The sequence below is a fragment of the Pleurodeles waltl genome, chromosome 1_1 (assembly GCF_031143425.1).
Source record: "Pleurodeles waltl isolate 20211129_DDA chromosome 1_1, aPleWal1.hap1.20221129, whole genome shotgun sequence".
NCBI classification, from domain to species: domain Eukaryota; kingdom Metazoa; phylum Chordata; class Amphibia; order Caudata; family Salamandridae; genus Pleurodeles; species Pleurodeles waltl.
The window spans coordinates 982,975,873-982,996,992 of NC_090436.1; the positions used below are offsets into that span (position 1 = coordinate 982,975,873).

Genomic DNA, 21,120 nt, shown 5'->3' on the forward strand with positions numbered 1-21,120 from the left:
CAGTCCACACACTCATCAGCTGGTGTGATTGCTGTATCAGGCATGTGGGCGTATGAAAGTGATGGGCCCTTGACTGGCGCTGTCTGTGGATGCGAGTCTTGTAATGTGCTGGGCCCGTGGCTGGCGGCGTGAATGGTCTAGTGCATGTCATGTATGAAAGGTGTGTGAATGGACTGTAAAGCGGTTGGTGCCTTGTCGTGGCTTTACAGCTCACGAGCTGTGAGTCATTGGTTCAGTTTTTTGGCCTTTCAGTTATTACCAGTGCATTTCACTTTTGTGAAATCTCTTGTTAATAAAATTTGATCTACTGAACCATCACTCACCCTCGTGCCAAATCCAACCAGTATGTGTGGTACAAATGACAAAACCTGCTCCGCTGTAATCAGGCGTCGCAGCACACTTGAGACACGCTAGGTGCCTCAGGTGGGACCCCGATGATGAAGCATGCCACCAACTTGGTTGGTGGGTGAGGGGTCTTCTTCACATAACCTAAGTGTGTTTCTTTTCACAATTTTAGTGTTTGGCACATCACGGACGTATGTGCACACATCAAAGTGATATATTCCAAAAATACCTGTGTTTGGGGGGGGGGAGGGCCCACCTATGTTTTTGGTCCTGGGTGCGGCCGTCATGTAGGGAAACCTACAAAACCCAGAAACTTTTTAAAACTAGGCACCCCAAGGAGTCTAGGGAGGTGTGGCTTGTGTGGCTCCCCCAACATTTTCTTACCCAGACTCCTCTGTAAACCTCACAATTTGCATAAAAAAGCATATTTTCCTGATTTTTCTTAGTAGGATCACCGCTCCAGCACAAAATTCCTACTCCCCAGTTTTCCCCTCAGTCTCCCAAGTAAAATGACACCTCACTTATGTGGGTCCCCAAAGCAGAGTCCGTCTAAAGATGTATAAAAGAATATGCCCTTATAAACTTGCTGTGCTATCCCTTCTATCCCTTCAGGTTTTGGGCCTTATTATGTTGCAGGCACCTGGGCCACCCACACAAGTGAGGTATCATTTTTATCGGGAGACTTGGGGGAACGCTGGGTGGAAGGAAATTTGTGGCTCCTATCAGATTCCAGAACTTTCTGCCACAGAAATGTGAGGAACATGTGTTTTTTTAGCCAAATTTTGAGGTTTGCAAAGGATTCTGGGTAACAGAACCTGGTCCGAGCCCCGCAAGTCACCCCTCCTTGGATTCCCCTAGGTCTCTAGTTTTCAGAAAAGCACAGGTTTGGTAAGTTTCCCTAGGCGCCGGGTGAGCTACAGGCCAAAATCCACAGGTAGGCACTGTTTTCTCCCAAAATTTTGGATGTGTCCACGTTGCGCTTTGGGGTGTTTCCTGTCGCCGGCGCTAGGCCTACCCACGCAAGTGAGGTATCATTTTTATCGGGAGACTTGGGGGAACGCTGGGTGGAAGGAAATTTGTAGCTCCTCTCAGATTCCAGAACTTTCTGCCACAGAAATGTGAGGAACATGTGTTTTTTTAGCCAAATTTTGAGGTTTGCAAAGGATTCTGGGTAACAGAACCTGGTCCGAGCCACACAAGTCACCCCTCCTTGGATTCCCCTAGGTCTCTAGTTTTCAGAAATGCATAGGTTTGGTAGGTTTCCCTAGGTGGCGGCTGAGCTAGAGGCCAAAATCTACAGGTAGTCACTTTGCTAAAAACAGCTCTGTTTTCTGTGATATGTCCACGTTGTGTTTTGGGGCATATCCTGTCGCGGGCGCTAGGCCTACCCACACAAGTGAGGTATCATTTTTATCGGGAGACGTGGGGGAACGCTGGGTGGAAGGAAATTTGTGGCTCCTCTCAGATTCCAGAACTTTCTGCCACAGAAATGTGAGGAACATGTGTTTTTTTAGCCAAATTTTGAGGTTTGCAAAGGATTCTGGGTAACCGAACCTGGTCCGAGCCACACAAGTCACCCCTCCTTGGATTCCCCTAGGTCTCTAGTTTTCAGAAATGCACAGGTTTGTTAGGTTTCCCTAGGTGCCGGCTGAGCTAGAGGCCAAAATCTACAGGTAGTCACTTTGCTAAAAACAGCTCTGTTTTCTGTGATGTGTCCAGGTTGTGTTTTGGGGCATATCCTGTCGCGGGCGCTAGGCCTACCCACACAAGTGAGGTATCATTTTTATCGGGAGACGTGGGGGAATGCTGGGTGGAAGGAAATTTGTCGCTCCTCTCAGATTCCAGAACTTTCTGCCACAGAAATGTGAGGAACATGTGTTTTTTTAGCCAAATTTTGAGGTTTGCAAAGGATTCTGGGTAACAGAACCTGGTCCGAGCCACACAAGTCACCCCTCCTTGGATTCCCCTAGGTCTCTAGTTTTCAGAAATGCACAGGTTTGGTAGGTTTCCCTAGGTGGCGGCAGAGCTAGAGGCCAAAATCTACAGGTAGTCACTTTGCTAAAAACAGCTCTGTTTTCTGTGATGTGTCCACGTTGTGTTTTGGGGCATATCCTGTCGCGGGCGCTAGGCCTACCCAAACAAGGGAGGTATCATTTTTATCGGGAGACTTGGGGGAACATAGAATAGCAAAACAAGTGTTATTGCCCCTTGTCTTTCTCTACATTTATTCCTTCCAAATATAGGGGTGTGTGTAAAAAAGACATCTATTTGAGAAATTCCATGTAATTCACGTGCTACTATGGTCACCCCGGAATTCAGAGATGTGCAAATAACCACTGCTCCTCAACACCTTATCTTGTGCCCTTTTTGGAAATGCAAAGGTTTTCTTGATAGCTATTTTTTACTCCTTATATTTCAGCAAATGAATTACTGTATACCCGGTATAGAATGAAAACGCACTGCAGGGTGCAGCTCATTTATTGGCTCTGGGTTCCTCGGGTTCTTGATGAACCTACAAACCCTATATATCCCCGCAACCAGAGGAGTCCAGCAGACGTAACGGTATATTGCTTTCGATAATCTGACATTGCAGGGAAAAGTTACAGAGTAAAAAGTAGAGAAAAATTGATGTTTTTTTGCACCTCAATTTCAATATTTTTCTTTTTCAGCTGTTATCTTCTGTAGGAAACCCTTGTAGGATCTACACAAATGACCCCTTGCTGAATTCAGAATTTTGTCTACTTTTCAGAAATGTTTAGGTTTCTGGGATCCAGCATTGGTTTCATGACCATTCCGGTCACTGACTGGAAGGAGGCTGAAAGCACAAAAAATTGCACAAATGGGGTATGCCCCAGTAAAATGCCAAAATTGTGTTGAAAAATTGGTTTTTCGGATTCAAGTCTGCCTGTTCCTGAAAGCTGGGAAGCTGCTGAGTTTAGCACCGCAAACCCTTTGTTGATGCCATTTTCGGGGGGAAATCCACAAGCCTTCTTCTGCAGCCACTTTTTCCATTTTTAAAAAAAGAAAAAGAAATTTTCACTGTATTTTGGCCAATTTCTTGGCCTCCTTCAAGGGAACCCACAAAGTCTGGGTACCTCTAGAATCCCTAGGATGTTGGAAAAAAAGGACGCAAATTTGGCTTGGTTAGCTTATGTGAACAAAAAGTTATGAGGGCCTAAGCGCGAACTGCCCCAAATAGGCAAAAAAAGGCCTGGCACAGGAGGGGGAAAAGGCCTGGCAGCGAAGTGGTTAAAGGTCAATTTCACTTTGCTTGTATTCAGTATAGATATATGCATAGCTTAGGATTTATGTAGCGCAAAATCAGTGGGCAATCAAAGACACAAGGTGTGCAGCAGTAAGAATGAATGTCTCAGGACTGTACCTATGTGGGGTGGGGGCGCTCTCTTCCACCTTGACCCCAGGGACCAGAAGGATGTGGACTTTCCATTTCAGCTACTTTTAGTCATGGAAACAGGAAGGAGAATCCTTGCCCTTTTTGTGAAAGTCTTGTGTGTAACACAAGAGGGCTTGTTTTCTATTTTCTTTTTCTACACTTCTTCCTTTCTTGGCAATGTCATAGCTGTGAGTGTTGTGTTAGCGTCCTTAAATGACAAACATTTAAGTCAGAATGATCTATATACCCTGTGTCGTCACTTTTAACTAAGTACAATAGCAGAACAATCCGTGTACAAGAAAAGGCCTTTGTTTTCAACAAAAACATAATACTGTACGTCGTACAATCTAGTGCAGACGGGACAAAACAAAACAGAACAGCACTCAGTGTCCTAGAGATGTAGAAAGTACCAAATTAAAAACTAAGTATTTGAATCAAAGTTTGGTATAAATTCACAGGGTAACCACCCCGAGATTGCATCGACGATCCAATCCTGTGGAATAAAACTACAAGTCTCATCAGGACAATGCCGTCTGTCTAGCCAAATGAAACGCTTTCAAATCTCGGGTTTCCAAGCATTGTAAAGACCGTACATAATAATTAACCCACTGTAGAGTGCATTGATACACTGTAAAATGCAGTGATCAGCCTCTGATAGCAAAGAGGCCTTTGACAACACCTGGAGATCCAAGACTTGGGCGCAGCCCATTAGGACATGAACAAGCTTGGTGCACAGGAAAGTTATTTCACCAAAGGAGACAAGATGATGGCACTGTCCAGATGATACCCACGGTTTTATTACACCGGGGTGAAACGTCAGTTTTCGGCAATGTGCGTTTTAAGGAAGACATTACAATACATATAATAAAGCGCAAAGAGTGAGGTGGGGCGATAACCCCTTCCAACATTAACTTGCAGAGTCAGTGTTATATTTGTGCTTGTCCGATGCTGGCACAAATGAAGACAAAATAGGATTACTGGTATTAAGTTGAGGCATCCAGGAAGGGTTTGTGCTAGGTCATGTAGATCTGTGAACATTCGTACTTCCTTCACTGGTAATGTGCAACTGGCTGATCGTGCTGTTTCCTGTTATCTTTAAGGTCAAAAAATTGTAGATGGTTTGGGCAACTGGCAATGAGTCAAGTTTCAACGACTACTGAATCTTGCTCATGTGTGGTTATACCTTCCAAGTATGCACCAATAAGCATGAGGTGTAATGCCTGGTGCGCATGTGACACTTGGATGAGGTTATTGGGGTTTGAGGTGCAGTTATATTGTATGTGATTGATATTTGCACGTATAGGTGATGATTGTTTAGGGAGGCGTAAAACAGCATATGCATGTTGTTGCATTCCCAGCGCACTGGAGGCATTAGTTCTAGCATTTAGCCTTGTCCGAGTCCTAAAGGGAGAAAACAGAAGTTATCCTCGTGCAGTGGTTAAGAAGAACATCCTTTGACTTCTGTAGTACAGGATGATGCTGTGGCTAGAAAAGGGTGCCTTTCTCAGACTTTGATGGTTTCTGGCAGGGAGTCAAGTGGCTACACAATGGGTGCTTGTGTGGCAAATGCCATGCTCAATAGAAAACAATACTTTAAGACGTAAGGGGAATGGTACCTCATACCCAAAGACCACATTTTTGTCCGCCATTATCTTCTCTTTGAAGCAAATTAGTTCAGCACCCAATTTATTTGCAATCAAACGTGGAACATAATTCACATGTATAAATCAGGAGGCTAAGAAAGTTTAAGAAGTGGGTTATTCAGCTACTACATTTGATGAGTTTACGAATCACCACGTTAGCATGTGTCACCCTTCTCCAGTCAAAAATTCTCCAATACTTCTGCATAACCTCACAGTACTATGTGGCACTGAAGAGTTCTGGTTGTGCAAAGACTTATGGCAGTGGTCTTCAAACTTTTTAATGCCACGCTCTCCCAGTGGAAAAAAAAATGACAGCCCCACTTCAGAATTTTCACAATTATTCTATTAAGTTGGAAATGTTTAAATATGTCTATGCATATTTAAACACTGCAGTTAAGTTCTGTTATCTTTTTATAAAATGCAATTAAATACATGTTTGACAAACATACTATTCATGTGTAACAGTATCCACAGCATGATTATTAGAAATGGGGGTGGGTTTTTTGAAGAATATTTGGAATCACTTCTCTTTTGACACAAACACCTAGCTTGGATATAAATGACAAAATATGTTAGTGATGGTCCATTCCTGAAAGGTTTACTGCTGCTCAATTTTTCCCTCCTTAAAACAAAGTACTGTTATCAGCACAGTTCTCCTTTCCAGTGCCTGGCACCCTCCCTGAGATCACTTGACTCACCTAGGGGGGGGCCGCCTCCTAGATTAAAGATCCCTGACTTAAGGTATCAATTTATCACAAGGTCGGAACACGGAGGCTCTCGTTTAAAGTATAAAGGGAAATCCAAAAATCATCAGAAGCAGAATTACCGTAGAAAATTACCTCAACCTCATATTTTAGAATTTTGCAATGATATTGGGTGGTAATACTCCAGACAATAATACCCAAATGTGCATTATTGCACGTTGTTTAAACGTTTTTCTGCAACCCCTGAAACTAATGGTGTAGACAGGAGCAAGCATTTAACTAAAAGTGCTACTAAGTAACCGCCAGGCTACTTGTTGGGCCCACCTAAACAACAAAATAAATAAATCAAGATACCCCAAAACATCAAATCATATGGCGACACCAGAAATACAAACAATACAAACATTCTTTTGTCCGCAAAAAACACAACTCATGTGGCTGTACATGTTTTGAATTTAAAAATAGTTCTATGTCAACGTCTGTTTTTTTCGACACGATTATACACCGAAATGCTGTTGGGCATGCTCTTAAGCCAACTTTCTAAAGGGAAATATGTAAATCGGCCAGTGACAGGTTATCCTGTCATAGTAATGGCTTGTCATCAGTATAATTATTTGAGCAGGTTTTGCACGTGCCCCACTAACACATACATTATCACGGATTAGTGCACCGATCTGCACAGCGCTGCCAGCAGAACACGTGCAAATACAGCAATATCCGCACATGTTCTGGGTGCAGTGGCGATGACTGTACATCAGACTATTTTACTTGGTAGTAGCCCTTCAAAAGAAGGTGATAACACCGGTGGAAGCAGGCAGTGCTGGCACACAACCATAACATCTAAGAGGAGGACCAGCAACACTTTACTGAACTGTTGGAAGAATTCTCACTGATATTACACCAAACATGTCAGAGAAGAGATTCCTTCATTAACACCACCCCGCTGCTCTTTGTAAAGAAGAACGTCTCTGCATGCATGGCAAGTGAGGGTATGCCGCCATGCCCCTGTGTGATTTTTTTCTGGCTTGCACTGAGTTTTCCATTAGGACTGTCTGCTGTAGGTGCACGGTGTCTTGCTAATGTTACCATGTTCCCCACCAGACATGCGCTGCTTGGTGGGGGAGGCGCTGGCCAAAGCCTTTGACACAACAGTCAACAATAATTGCTGTACCAGGTTTGTTGCTGGCAGTCAATTCGCGACAAATGGTTTTTCAGCTACACTGCTGGCAGGTAGAGGTTATCTTACAGAATATCAATAACAGAAATATTGTGTGGCGAGAATATCATACCAACAATATCGAGGCCCAAAATATAGAGAAGGTAAGTGAAAACAGTGGAGTCTAGATTTACTGATCTTAACTCCACATCTAAGTACATTCAAGGTGTGTGTGTGTATATATATATATATATATATATATATATATATATATATATATATATATATATAATGTCACTTACCCAGTGTACATCTGTTTGTGGCATGTTTCCCTGCAGATTCACATGCTGTGCATTACTTCTGCCATCTAGTGTTGGGCTCGGAGTAGTACAAGTTGTTTTTCTTCGAAGAAGTGTTTCTGAGTCACAAGATCGAGTGACTCCTCCTCTTCGGTTCCATTGCGCATGGGCATCGACTCCATTGTTAGATTGTTTTACCGCAGAGGGTAAGGTAGGAGTGATAGAGTATATAGGTAAAAGAAAAGAGATGTCCATGCTAATGCAATTTTTTATATATATATATATATATATATATATATATATATATATATATATATATATATATATATATATATATATATATATATCTGTACAAATGTTTGCAACTTAAACAACTACAGGCTCCCAGGGAGGTGGGAGGGTGCATGTGAATCTGCAGCCACACATGCCACTAACAGATGTACACTGGGTAAATGACATCTTCCGTTTGGTGGCATGTGTAGCTGCAGATACACATGCTGTGCATAGACTACAAAGCAGTTTGACCTACAAGTGGCTTGTTGTCGTGATAAAACATCTACACAGTAGTGTTTAGTGAATGTTTGTGGTGTTGACCAAGTAGCTGCTTTACATATTTCAGCCATTGGTATAATGCCTACAAAAGCCATTGTAGCACCTTCTTTCCTTGTAGAATGGGCTTTAGGGGTAACTAAGAGTTGTCTTTTGGCTTTAACGTAGCACATTTGGATGCATCTTACAATCCATCTTGCTAAACCTTGTTTTGATATGGGGTTTCCTGTATGAGGTTTTTGGAAGGCTACAAACAGTTGTTTAGTCTTTCTGAACGGTTTCGTTCTGTCTATATAGTACATTAAAGCTCTTTTGATGTCTAATGTATGTAGAGCTCTTTCTGCCACAGAATCTGGCTGTGGGAATAAGACTGGTAGTTCCACTGTTTGATTTATATGAAATGGTGATACGACCTTTGAAAGAAACTTTGGGTTTGTTCTTAGTACAACTTTATGCTTGTGTACCTGGAAGAATGGTTCTTCAATAGTAAAGGCTTGAATTTCACTTACTCTTCTTAAAGACGTAAATGATACTAGGAAGGCAACCTTCCATGTTAGAAATTGCATTTGGCAGGAGTGCATGGGTTCAAATGGTGGGCCCATAAGTCGTGTAAGCACTATGTTTAAATTCCAAGAGAGGACTGGAGGTGTCCTGGGTAAAATGTTGCGTTTTAAACCTTGCATGAAAGCTTTAATGACAGGAACTCTAAATAAGGAGCTGTGCTGTAAATTTTGTAAATATGCTGAAATCGCAGTAAGATGAATTTTAATGGAAGAGAATGTTAAATTTGATTTTTGTAAATGAAGTAAATAGCATACAATGTCTTGTATTGATGCTGTAAGAGGGTCAATATGTTTAGATTGACAGTAATATATAAATCTTTTCCATTTGTTTGCATAGCACTGTCTAGTAGTGGGTTTTCTTGCTTGTTTAATAAACTTCCATATATTCTGATGGGAGTTGTAAATATCCAAACTCTATGACCTCAGGAGCCAAATTGCTAGATTGAGTGTCTTGGGATTCGGGTACCTGATTTGGCCTTTGTTTTGTGTCAACAGATCTGGTCGGTCTGGGAGTTTGGAGTGTGGTGCTACTGACAGGTCTAATATTGTTGTGTACCATGGTTGACGTGTTCATGTTGGGGCTAGGAGTATCATGTTGAGTGAAGTTTAATGCAACTTGTTGACTAGAAACGGAATGAGTGGGAGGGGGGAAAAGCATAAGCAAACATCCCTGACCAATTGATCCACAGAGCATTGCCCTTGGATAGGGGATGTGGGTGTCTGGATGCAAAGTTTTGGCATTTTGTGTTTTCGTTTGTGGCTAACAGATCTAATGTTTGGTGTTCCCCATTGTTGAAAGTATTTTTGAAGTACTTGAGGATGAATCTCCCATTCATGTGTTTGTTAATGATTTCTGCTGAGGATATCCACCAATTGATTGTCTATCCCTGGAATGTATTGTGGTAACAGGTGAATTTGGTTGTGGATTGCCCATTTCCAAATTTTTTAGGCTAGAAAGGAGAGTTGAGACGAATGTGTCCCTACCGGTTTGTTTAGGTAATACATGGTTGTCATGTTGCCTGTTTTGATAAGAACATTCTTCTGTGTGAGAAGAGGTTGAAAAGCTTTGAGTGCTAGGAATACAGCTAATAACTCCAAGTGATTTAAGTGTAGCTGTTTATGTTTGGCATCCCATTGTCTTTGAATGTTGTGATTGTTTAGGTGAGCTCCCCAACCAATCATTGATGCATCTGTTGTAATTATGGTCTGAGGCACAGGGTCTTGAAATGGCCGCACTTTGCTTAGATTTGTGGAATTCCACCACTGAAGGGACATGCATGTAGTGTCTATCAACACTAGATCTTTAAGCTGACCGTGTGCCTGTGACCATTGTTGTGCAAGGCACTGTTGTAAGGGCCGCATGTTTAGTCTTGCGTGTGGAAAAATTGCAACACATGATGCCATCATCCCTAAAATCTTCATGACAAATCTGACAGAGTACTGTTGATTTGTTTGTATTTGTGTGATTACATTTTGGAATGCTTGTATTCTTTGTGTATTTGGACATGCTATCACTTTCTGAGCACTTAGTATTGCACCCAAATACTGTTGTATTTGTGCCGGTTGTAGATGTGACTTTTGGTAGCTTATTGAGAACCCTAGTGTGTGCAAGGTTTGTATTACGTAATTCATATGGTTTTGGCATTGCATATGACTGTTTGATTTTATTAGCCAATCGTCTAGATATGGAAAGATGTGTATGTTGTCTTCTTAGGTAGGCTGCGACTACCGCTAGGCACTTTGTGAATACCCTTGGAGCTGTTGTTATTCCAAAGGGTAACACTTTGTACTGGTAGTGCTTTCCTTGAATGACAAACCGGAGATATTTTCTGTGCGCAGGATGGATGGGTATATGAAAATACGCATCTTTGAGGTCTAATGCTGACATGCAATCATGTTTTTGGAGCAATGGGATAACATCCTGCAGAGTTACCATGTGAAAATGTTCTGACAGGATGTAAAGACTGAGGATCCTGAGATCTAATATTAGTCTGAGGGTGCCATCTTTTTTGTGAATTAGGAAATATAGTGAGTAAACTCCTGTCCCTATTTGAGATTGTGGTACCAATGCTATTGTTTGTTTGAGTAGTAGAGATTGGACATCTTCCTGTAACAGACTGATGTGTTCTGTGGATAGTTTGTGTGACCTTGGTGGTATATTTGGAGGCGTGTGTATCAATTCTAGGCAATAGCCATTGCGGATAATTGATAGTACCCACTTGTCTGTGGTAATGTTTTGCCAATTTGTGTGGAAATGTTGTAGTCTTCCCCCCACAGGAGAGGTGTGGAGCGGAAGGGAATGAGACAAGACACTGTTTAGGATGCTGTGGAGATTGCTTAGAGGTCTGAAATTTCCCTCTATTTCTGGGATTCTGTCCTCTATATGTGTCCCTAAAACCACCTTGTTTGTATTGTGGCTGGTAGGTTGGTTTTGCCTGTTATGTGGATGCCTCTGTTGTCTGAACCCACCTCGAAACTGAGGTTTCCGAAAGGATCCCCTGTATGGTTTCGAGTATAGTGCACCCATTACCTGTGCCGTTTCTGAATCTTTCCTTAATTTTTCTATGGCTGTGTCAACCTCTGGCCCAAAAAGTTGTTTCTTATTGAATAGTATATTCAACACAGCCTGCTGTATTTCAGGTTTAAAACCTGAAGATCTGAGCCATGCATGCCTATGTATTGTCACTGCAGTATTGACACTTCTAGTAGCGGTGTCTGCTGCATCCAGGGCAGTTCGAATTTAATTATTAGTAATGGCTTGCCCTTCTTCCACTACTTATTGTGCCCTCTTTTGGTGTTCTTTGGGAGGATGCTGGATTATGTCTTGTATCACGTCCCAATGGGCCCTGTCATTTCGAACTAACAGTGCTTGTGAGTTCGCTATCCTCCACTGATTCGCTGCCTGGGATGCAACTCGCTTCTCTGCAGCATCACATTTTCTGCTCTCTGTCAGGTGGGGGCGCATTGCCTGATGACGGACTGTTCGCTCTTTTTCTGGCAGCACTAACTACCACAGAATCTGGAGGAACTTGATGGGTTATGTAATCAGGATCAGAGGGAGGAGGTTTATACTTTTTCTCTATCCTGGGTGTTATACGTGCCTTAACAGGCTCACTAAATATTTGATTGACGTGTTTTAACATGCCTGGGAGCATGGGAAGGCATTGGTATTTTGAGTGTGTTGAGGATAGGGTGTTAAGCAAGAAATCCTCTTCCAGTGATTCCGTATACATGGTGACCCCATGGTATGCTGCAGCCCTAGCTAAAACTTGATTGTACACAGAGCTATCCTCAGGTGGTGAAGGTTTAGAGGGATAGCTGTCTGGGTCATTGCTAGGAATGGGATCTGGATCTTAAAAGGTCCCATGGATCCACAATGTCCTGTTGTGAGTCAAAAGAGTGAGTGGGTGACTGCACTGGTGTAGGACTAGTAGGCGAGGTAGGCAGGTGTGGAGAGTGAGGAAGAGAATGAGGAGGAGAAGACTGAGGAGGTGGTGGTTTCTCCTTGTGCTTTGGCACTTTTGCTGGATGCTGCATAGTGTCCAATTCCTCCTGAAAGGCTAGCTTTCTCTTTGGTTTTAGAGGAGGTGTTGTCTGAATTCTGCCTGTTTCCTTATGGATGTGAATCCTGGATTGCCTTTCATCCATAACTTCAAGTATTGCTTGTACTTGTTACTCCTCTTCAGAGGTTTTGTGGCTTTCTTTAAGTCTTTTTGAAAGTCCATGTTCCTCTGTGTATGCTGGCCTTCTCGGCTCCGAAGCAGGCTTTTTCAGGATCGAAAAAGATGACGCGGTTGATGCTCTCGGCTCCGAAAGCGATTTTAAAATTTTCAACTCCGAAAAATGATGTTTGCTGGAGTCGGCACGGAGCCTTTTGTTGCCTCCGATGTTTTGGGAGGAGTAGCCTTTTTCGGTGCCGAACTGGTAAATTGGTCACCGGTAGTCTTTTTTTGGGCTGAGCCATGGCCTTCCGGCAGTGCCGTACCCAAGGCCTTATGTTTTTGCTTTTGTGAGGGTACAGGGGTGGGCGTACTCACATGTTATCCTGCTGTGACCGGTCTGTCTTCTTCTGATTCCTGTACGGAGTCAGAACCTCGAACCAAGACCACTGTTTGCATGATTTCTTCCTCCTCCACGTCGAGATGTTCGCTGCTTCTCAACGCCATTTCGAGTCTCCATGCCCTCCTGTCTCGAAGAGTCTTTTTGGAACGGAAGGATCGACAGGCCTCACAATTTTCTTCCCGATGATCCAGGGAAAGGCAAAGATTGCAAACAAGATACTGTTCCGTATACGGATATTTTGCGTGGCACCGAGGACAGAACCGGAATGGAGTCCGATCCATGAGGCTTCCACGCGGTTGGCCCGAGTTGGGCGTGCGCGCCCCAAAGGGCGAGTAAAGTTGACTTCTCCGACGGTACCAATGTGTCGATGGAAGATGTAAACCCGATTGATACAATACCGAAGAAAAGAAAGTGTTTTCAAAGTTTTCCGAATCGAAATCTCGGAGCGAGGTGAAACATATCTGAACCCGACGGCGGAAAGAAAACAATCTAACAATGGAGTCGATGCCCATGCGCAATGGAACCGAAGAGGAGGAGGCACTCGATCTCATGACTCGAAAACACTTCTTCGAAGAAAAACAACTTGTAACACTCCGAGCCCAACACTAAATGGTAGAAGTAATGCACAGCATGGGTATCTGCAGCTACACATACCACCGAACATATATATATATATATATATATATCTTCAAGGTACATAGATGTGGAGTTAAGTATAGTAAAATGTTGCTTACCCATAGAAACTTACCGTCACATCATTTTTGTCCTCAATATCCTTGACACAATATTTTTAACACAATATTTTGTCTAAACTCCTTGGCATATAGTTTGCTGTATGCAGCAAGTTGCATAAATGTTAGCTAGATGTGGATAGGTGATCATGTTTGGTGTGAATTATGTATATTATTATATATGGAAGAAAGAAGAAAATCGCTGTGTCCTTCACAAGCAACATAGCAGAGACGAGGTTGCGACCCCCTATAATGGGCAAAAGCAAACCCAACGCATTTCGGAAACAAAGTTTCCTTGCTCAGGGGGCCCGCGAATCTTCACTTTAACTATGATATGTGACGGAGACTCATTATTCATGTCAGCAGAGAGATAAGATGCCTCGTCTGGCCGGATTGTTTTGGATATATATCTATCAGAAAGATCAAGATATCTGAGAAGGCATCAAAGATACCTGCTGTCCCTCCCAGCAGTGCTTTAAATAGACCTGTACTGTCCGGTACTGAGTACTGGCACTTTTTTATTTTGGGAGGGAAGAGTACTGGCACATCTCATCAAAAACGTAATACTTTTAATTGGAGAGTATCGGCACTTCCCAGAAACAAGCAGGTACTCTGGCACAGAGTACCTGCACTTTAATTTTTCCACTTCAAGCACTGCCTGCCAGAAATGCCAAATGCCAGAATCAATACTACTTACTAAAGTACTATTGCAAAATGACACAGAAGCAATGCTACCTACTAACGCAACTTGATTTGAACTTTTCAGGTCAGCTAAAACTGTAATAATGTCCAAGACGCGCCTGTATTTTTCTAATGTATAATACATTTTTGAACACCCTACTTATGAGCTCTGTATACATATAGCACCGCAGAGTGGTGGGTCATCATAAATATGTGCCTGTGTTAAGACCTTACTGCCAAGTACTGTACATCATAATTTAACCACAGATTGAAATGTGTCCTTATCCTTCATGTAGACATAACCTCCTTGAAGCTGCCTTTAGTGCTCCAGAAAAGAAACTGTCTGGGTGGCAAAGTGAATATCTAACACTTTTCTGACAAATCCCCCTATCTCCTGAATGGTACACAAGTTACTCTGAGCCTTACAGCAGGTGACACAACAGAGGGCAAAAGTTCAAGCATGGCTTGGGAAAACTCTACTACCCAGTTGCATTCATGGTTTTTGTAAGAACATTGTTTAGGGTAGTTCTCTGCCCCAGAATATACTGTGGTGTTCTTTAACTGCCATACTCTGCCCTCCAAGAAGAAAAGCCCTATTCTTCTTAAAAGATCGAACTTTGCCTGGACATTAAGATTACTGTATGCAATAGCACGCATCATACAGTACTGTGTCTCCAACCCTCCGACACTCCCTGAAGTAAGAAGTGTTGCACTTGCTGAGTAACAGAAATATTTTGCTTAGGTTGTGATCCAGAGTACATAGATCAAATTTTTGGGCTCAACTTAAAAAGCAAATAAGAGTTGTCTGTACGGAATAGAAAATAGATGTGAACATTAAAGCCTATGCAAAGAGACACTTCTAATCTCATTATAAGGAAGAGATCACGAGTCGTTCACGAAGTGATCTAGTTAACGGGCACTGGAATCGAGGACTTTGAAGATAATTAAATCCGAACAGGCTGTCCATTATTCCTAGAACAAAGAGGCTCTAAAATCCTGTCTTTCCTCCTGTGCACAGGTGCCATACTTGCTGCCTACTATATTGAGGCACATATGTAAATGGATCGGCGTTGGGCACATCTCTTAAACTGCCCCATTTTGGACAGTCAATCCCCATTTTACCATATTTTTCAGTCAAAAGTACACTGTTCCGTCAAAGCATTTTATTCTGCCCAAGGCATTTCAAGATGAAGCTCAAACGTAGGCTAGCATTTCTTAGTCTGGCAGCACTAAGCACAGCCTTAGTACGTGGAATAAAACAAAGTTAATGATGATAAATTGAAGTTACGCCTCACTCATGGTTAAAAGGTAATTCTTAATCTAGGTTCCACGCTAAAATTAACTAGAAAGGCCCAAAACTTCCCTTCAGAAAGAAAAAAAAGCTCCTGCTTTAGCCAGTCTTTCTTGACCTCTGTTAGAAATGGGGTACCTGGATGGCTACTAAGGTAGGCACCTCAGCCAGGCAGTAACCACCACTCTAGACAGGGCAAGGGATCTACACACCTAAGATAACCCCTGATCACCCCCTTAATAGCTTGGCGAGAGCAGTCAAGCTTATCCCAGAGGCAATGTGTAAAGCATTTGCATAACACACACAACCCAGTGGCGCAATAAATACACTACAAAAAAAAGACTTCACACTAGATTATGTATAAATAAATTAACTGTATTGCACATAAACATCGATCATAACGACATGAATCAGTAATACTGTACCAAACAAGCACTTGTCGGACCACCATCATCATCAATGCAAAATAAGGAGAAGCCTTTCCATATTGCATATGTTACAAAGCATTACCATCCCTGTGTGCCACAGGCAGATCCTGGCACATATATGATATCCCCAACAAGGTGAAAAAGACATGTAATCAGATATCAGAGCCTGAAACACGGAGGAAAGAGCACACAGTGGTAAACTGTAGATCATCCACCAACAACACCCTCTACAAAAAAGCCTTTGCCCATCTGTGCTCCTTTTAGAAAATATATGGTGCAAAAGTCCACCCCAACTAAGTCAGGAGCTCCTGTGTTCCTATTGTCATGCCTGTGGCACTAAAGGGGCTCCGTTGAGGGTTTCCCTCCCATTCTGAGAGCCGTGTTTGTAACACCCCTGCATAGATATGCGCAAGCAGGGGGAGAAAGCCCACACACCCTCTACACTGGTAGGGAGACCACTCCTAGTCTCCCCACGTAGGAAACAATGGGCTCTCCTACTAGGGGAATTACGGTATATGACTCTGTGGTTTGTGGAGTGGCTGCTCGCGAGAGTGCGGTGCAGTTCGTACTGCTCCAGTACGGCCCTCCTGGCAGCAGTGTCCTACAGCCACTCACCTCCCAAGCCGCGCACCTCCTTTGTAGTGCGCCCGGAGCGCTGCCAGGCTCCGGGACACATAGTTCCACACTCCTGCCAGGCACCACCACTTACTTGGCACTGGTCTTTGACGGCAGTCTCCTGTGACGCATCGGAGAGCTGCAGTGCTCCTCCTTCCACTTCTGCCAGGTTGCGGCGGCGAAGACACCAATAGTAGGTGCCTGCTTGTTCCCCAAGGACACCACGCAGCGCGTGCCTCATCTGCACGTCTGGGACTGTTGGTCGTCTCTGCCGCACTTCGTCTTCCATCGGGGCTACCTCTTACCAGTGTGGGAAAACAAAGCAGCACTCCTAGCTGCTCGGATCACATCGCTCCCCACACGCGGCTCACGATTCAGGGAAGGGTCACCCTGCAGTATGCAAGACGACCTCCGGTGCCTCCCCAGCGCTGACCATGCGCTTTATTCGGCGCAAGCCAGTAGGCAAAACAAGGGGAAATGGGGACACACCACCCAGCCCCTGGAGACACTGGGGTGGGGGGCATCAGATGCATGAAAGGCAGCAGAAGGCCAGCACATTAGGCAGCCAGACTAAGTAGTAGTACCCTCTGCAGACCAACAAGTACAGGCAGCAGTCCAGGGCTACAAGTCTAGCAGTCCAGACAGTGGTTCCTTCCTGGCAGCACCACAGTCCTCAGGTGCAGCATCTGCTTCCAGGTCCATGTAGTGTTCCAACTGGGACGGAGTCAGGGAGCAGCTGGTCGACGGGCAACATGCAGAAAACCTATAGTGTTGACTTTTTTCTCCACCCAGCAGACACCAGGCAGCAGGGCAACAACAGAAGAACAGTCTAGATGAGACATTTATGCAGTCCAGCAGAGGTTCAGTCCCAGTTCCAAAAGTGATCTAAAAATCAGGAGGCTACAGCCCCTCTAATACTCAGAAATGCCTCTATCGGGGGTAACTTCAAGACAGCCCATTCAAGTGAAGCACAACACCCTCTCAACCCGGCCCGGTCTTCAGACATCAGTAGGAGGTAATAAGACCATTGTGTGAGGGCAAAAGACAGCCTATTCACACGTGAGGTGTGAACGGCCCTCCCTCTCCCAAGCCTGGGAATACTATCAGTATGCAAATGCCTCTTCTGTCACATCTAGCCCCTCCTGTGAGGTGGCTGTCTGGAAAGTATGCACCAAGTGGAGCTGTCACTTTGCCCCAGATGTGTATTGGAGTCAGGCTGTAAAGCAATTGAGTTATAAGCACAGAGAAATGCCTACTTTGTAAAAGTGGCATTTCTACAATGGTAAAAAATAATCCACCTACACCCATTAGCAGGATTTCTCCCTACCATTTCAAACATGCCCACGCTACTCCTCATAGATCAGAAGATACCACTTAGTCATATGTGAGAGCATTTCCAAAACAAACCTGTGAGAGGAGCAGCACTCACAGTAGTGAAGAACTAAATAGGCTGTTTGTCACTACTAGGACATGTAACACAAAGATATAAAGATATATGCCCTACCTTTTACATACATAGCACCCTGCCCAGATGGCTATATAGGGCCTACCTTAGAGGTGACTTAGGTGTAGCATAAAGGGAGTTATGGCCTTGGCAAGTTGTTTGACTTGCCAAGTCAATGTGGCAGTAACTGTGCATGCAGGCACAGCAGTGACAGGCCTGAGACAAGGTTGAAAGGCTAGTTCTGTGTGTGGCGCAATCTGTGCTGTAAGCCCATTAGCAGCATTTAATTTATGGTCCCTGGATCAATGGTATACCACTCTACACAGGACTTACAGGTAAATTAAATATGCTAAACAGGTGTGAACCAATTATACCAAGTTTTAGGAGAAGAGAGCACATGCACTTTAGTACTGATTAGTAGTGGTTGAGTGCCCAGAGTCCTAAAGTCAACAAAAAGAGGGTCAGAAAAATAGGAGGAGAAAGGCAAAAGGTTTGGGGGCAACCCTGCAGAAAAGGCCATTTCCAATAGATTTGCTATGCACATCTGTCCTTAGGGCTTGGCTGAATTCTGTACACAGCATCTTAAGAAATACTTTGAATCCACAGAATGATGCATAATGATGCTGCCCACCCCAAAGATGACCATACCCTCTTCTACCATTACGAGACTCAAGTGGGTCTACAAGAGGTCTGTAGCCTTCGAACAAAATGCCTCCAAGTAAAAAGGTTCCACCACACGAACAGCATAGAGGTATAAACTCTATGGCAATCTTACAATAAAATCAATGTACCACGGCGTAAGTGTGTTACCAACAGGAAAAAGTTTGAAAACTACTATCTCAAATACAGGACACATTGCAGTCAGTAAGAAAGAAACCAAACGCCATTCAGATGGTGGACAAGCGAAAGAGTAGGGCGTTTCCTACATCTTCCTTCTCTTCAAAGAGTGGTGGCCTTCAATTCTATCTCCTTTTCTGGAACGGAGCACAATACAAGAGCTAAAGAAAAGAGTGCTGCTCTAGTTTCTGCCCCAGCTTGGGAACAACTGCCGCTACATGTAGGCACAATGTGTCATCGCCTGCCAGTGTAGACATCCACCTAGTCTTGATCTGCCCCAAAACTCTCCTTGGTCAGAAGGAATCTACACGTTTATTCTTGGGACCGGTTAGCGAGGCTTCAGGTACTCGATGATGGAGGAGAGAGTCCAGCTACTGCTCTCCTCTTGGAAAGGAGTACGAGTGGCTTCTCAGATTCTTCCAAGGCCCACTCTTTCCCAGTATGCTAGCAATGATTCCTTCGGCACAGCACGGTGGGTGGGGGGTTGCTTACAGTGCTAGAGAGGAAACGAGCCTCCAACGCACCGAAACAATCACATTTAACGCACACGTGGGCACAAATGCCTAGGGGCAATTTACTCCAAAGGCTGCACTATATACAAGTTAATACAGTAAACTTGTTGCACACATGTGATCATCATGAGACGCAAGATGGACAGAGCATAAACACCAGTCGCTGATAAATAATACATTACACAGAAATGAGAACGCCACACGAATGTAAAAAAAAAAAAAAAACACATAACTAAAAACGAAGGTACATGTAGAACTAAGATACATTCCACAGTATTTTGTGAAACTGAAATCTGCCTAGCTTCCTCGTCTACGATGATGGATACAACTGTTCACCAGTCTGCTGCGGAGGTGGCATGTGATGGGCACATGTTGCCAGCGGAGCACTCCAAGCTGCCATGCTGGGGTTTGTGTGCTATCCTGGTCAGCTGGCTAGTGGGTATGGAATACAGGTTGTTGGGTCAGGTGGATGACTAAAGCGAGGAAAGAATCTTAAATTGAGTTGACCAAAGACAGTCGGCGGATGAGACGGCACAAAGGTTTAAACCCGGCCGTTTCTACTTCACTACTTTCTCCGTGTTGTTACTCGAATCCGAGGAGCAGTAAGCCCACCCATCCCATGTGTCTGCGCAGGTGGGAGCTACGGCCACGGGGGCAGTACAACTGCAAATGACGAAAGCTAAATAAACCGTCAACACAGTTCCTCCCTCCCTCCCGCTTTAGAAACAAGCCCACAATCAGATACCGTCACTACGCAACTGTTGGCAAAGCGGCATCTGAGTTGTGGTTTCCAAATCTCACGGTTAAGCAAACAACATTAAACAGTACAACGATGAAACAACACAAATTTAGGCGAACATTGTAAAATGCATGTCACTCGGCATTACTAGTTCTATAAAAGTCACCTAAACGCGTATACAAACACAAAGAGCTACTTACACAGACGGTTAGCGCCCCTGCTCCCATTTCTCAAGAGGTTTTGTATGCCGACAGGAGCTTCTGAATAAAAAAGCATTAAAAAGAAAAATAGTCCAAGCAGACGGTGCAATCAATCCCAACCACTGCGCTTGTCAAATACAGCTCAAAGCCGAAAACTTCTCCTCAAAATCGCAAATAATCCGCAGGGTTTTGCGAAGGGCGGTCACCAGAGATTCGCGGGCGCGATCCGGTCGCACGTGGTAGGGATCACAGCAAAGGGGTGTAATCTGAGCAGCAGCGGTCTATTGGTCATCCCCTCTCCAGGGACCACGTGATTGTAGATTTAAACACATTAGCATATTTCTTTAATCTCGCTCTCGGGTCCCACAGGATGCGTGGCGAGGAAGTGCCCGCAGTTTGCAAGAGCACACCAATGACTCCCTGCTGAAAGCACTAACTCCCAGGGGAACACCCACGACTCTCGCCCCTCCCCCTGCGCACACCTCCATTCCCCAACACACCTGCGGGCCTGTCCTTTCTCCCCCTCCCACTTTACACGGGCTGGGGGGTCCTTCTCTCTCCTGAGAGTACAGGCTCCTTTTAGATTGATGTCAGGATGAGTCACGTCAGACAGCGTTGTTTCAGAGAATAAGGACAAGCGCACACATGCCCGGCCTCGCATCAGTGGTTTGTTTACAAACGACTGGCTGGATGGTAGACAACAGACGAGTGGACAGAAGGGTGAAAGGGATGAATGGAACCGGTGCTTTAAATGAGCTGGTACTGCCAGGTACTGAGCACCTCTTCGATGCATTTGGAGGTATGGATCGTAGTGAGGAGGGGGAGGGGGGCGTTCCATTTTGTGGCTACTCCTTTGCCACGGTGCGCCTATGATCTGCGCATAGCATAACTCTGAAAAGTGCTCTCCCACCCAGCGGGGTCAGTCTC

General features: G+C 44.2%; 1 protein-coding gene across 1 annotated transcript in view; it reads right to left on the bottom strand.

Annotated features, from left to right (window-relative positions):
- The window catches only part of FAM13A (family with sequence similarity 13 member A), an 848,928-nt gene extending 828,590 nt beyond the window's left edge, over positions 1-20,338 (bottom strand). Inside the window, exon 1 of the mRNA XM_069230260.1 lies at positions 20,194-20,338. Coding sequence (XP_069086361.1) covers positions 20,194-20,220 — 27 coding nt within the window. The 5' untranslated portion in view covers positions 20,221-20,338. The remainder of the gene's footprint in view (positions 1-20,193) is intronic.
- Positions 20,339-21,120: the final 782 nt, after the last annotated feature.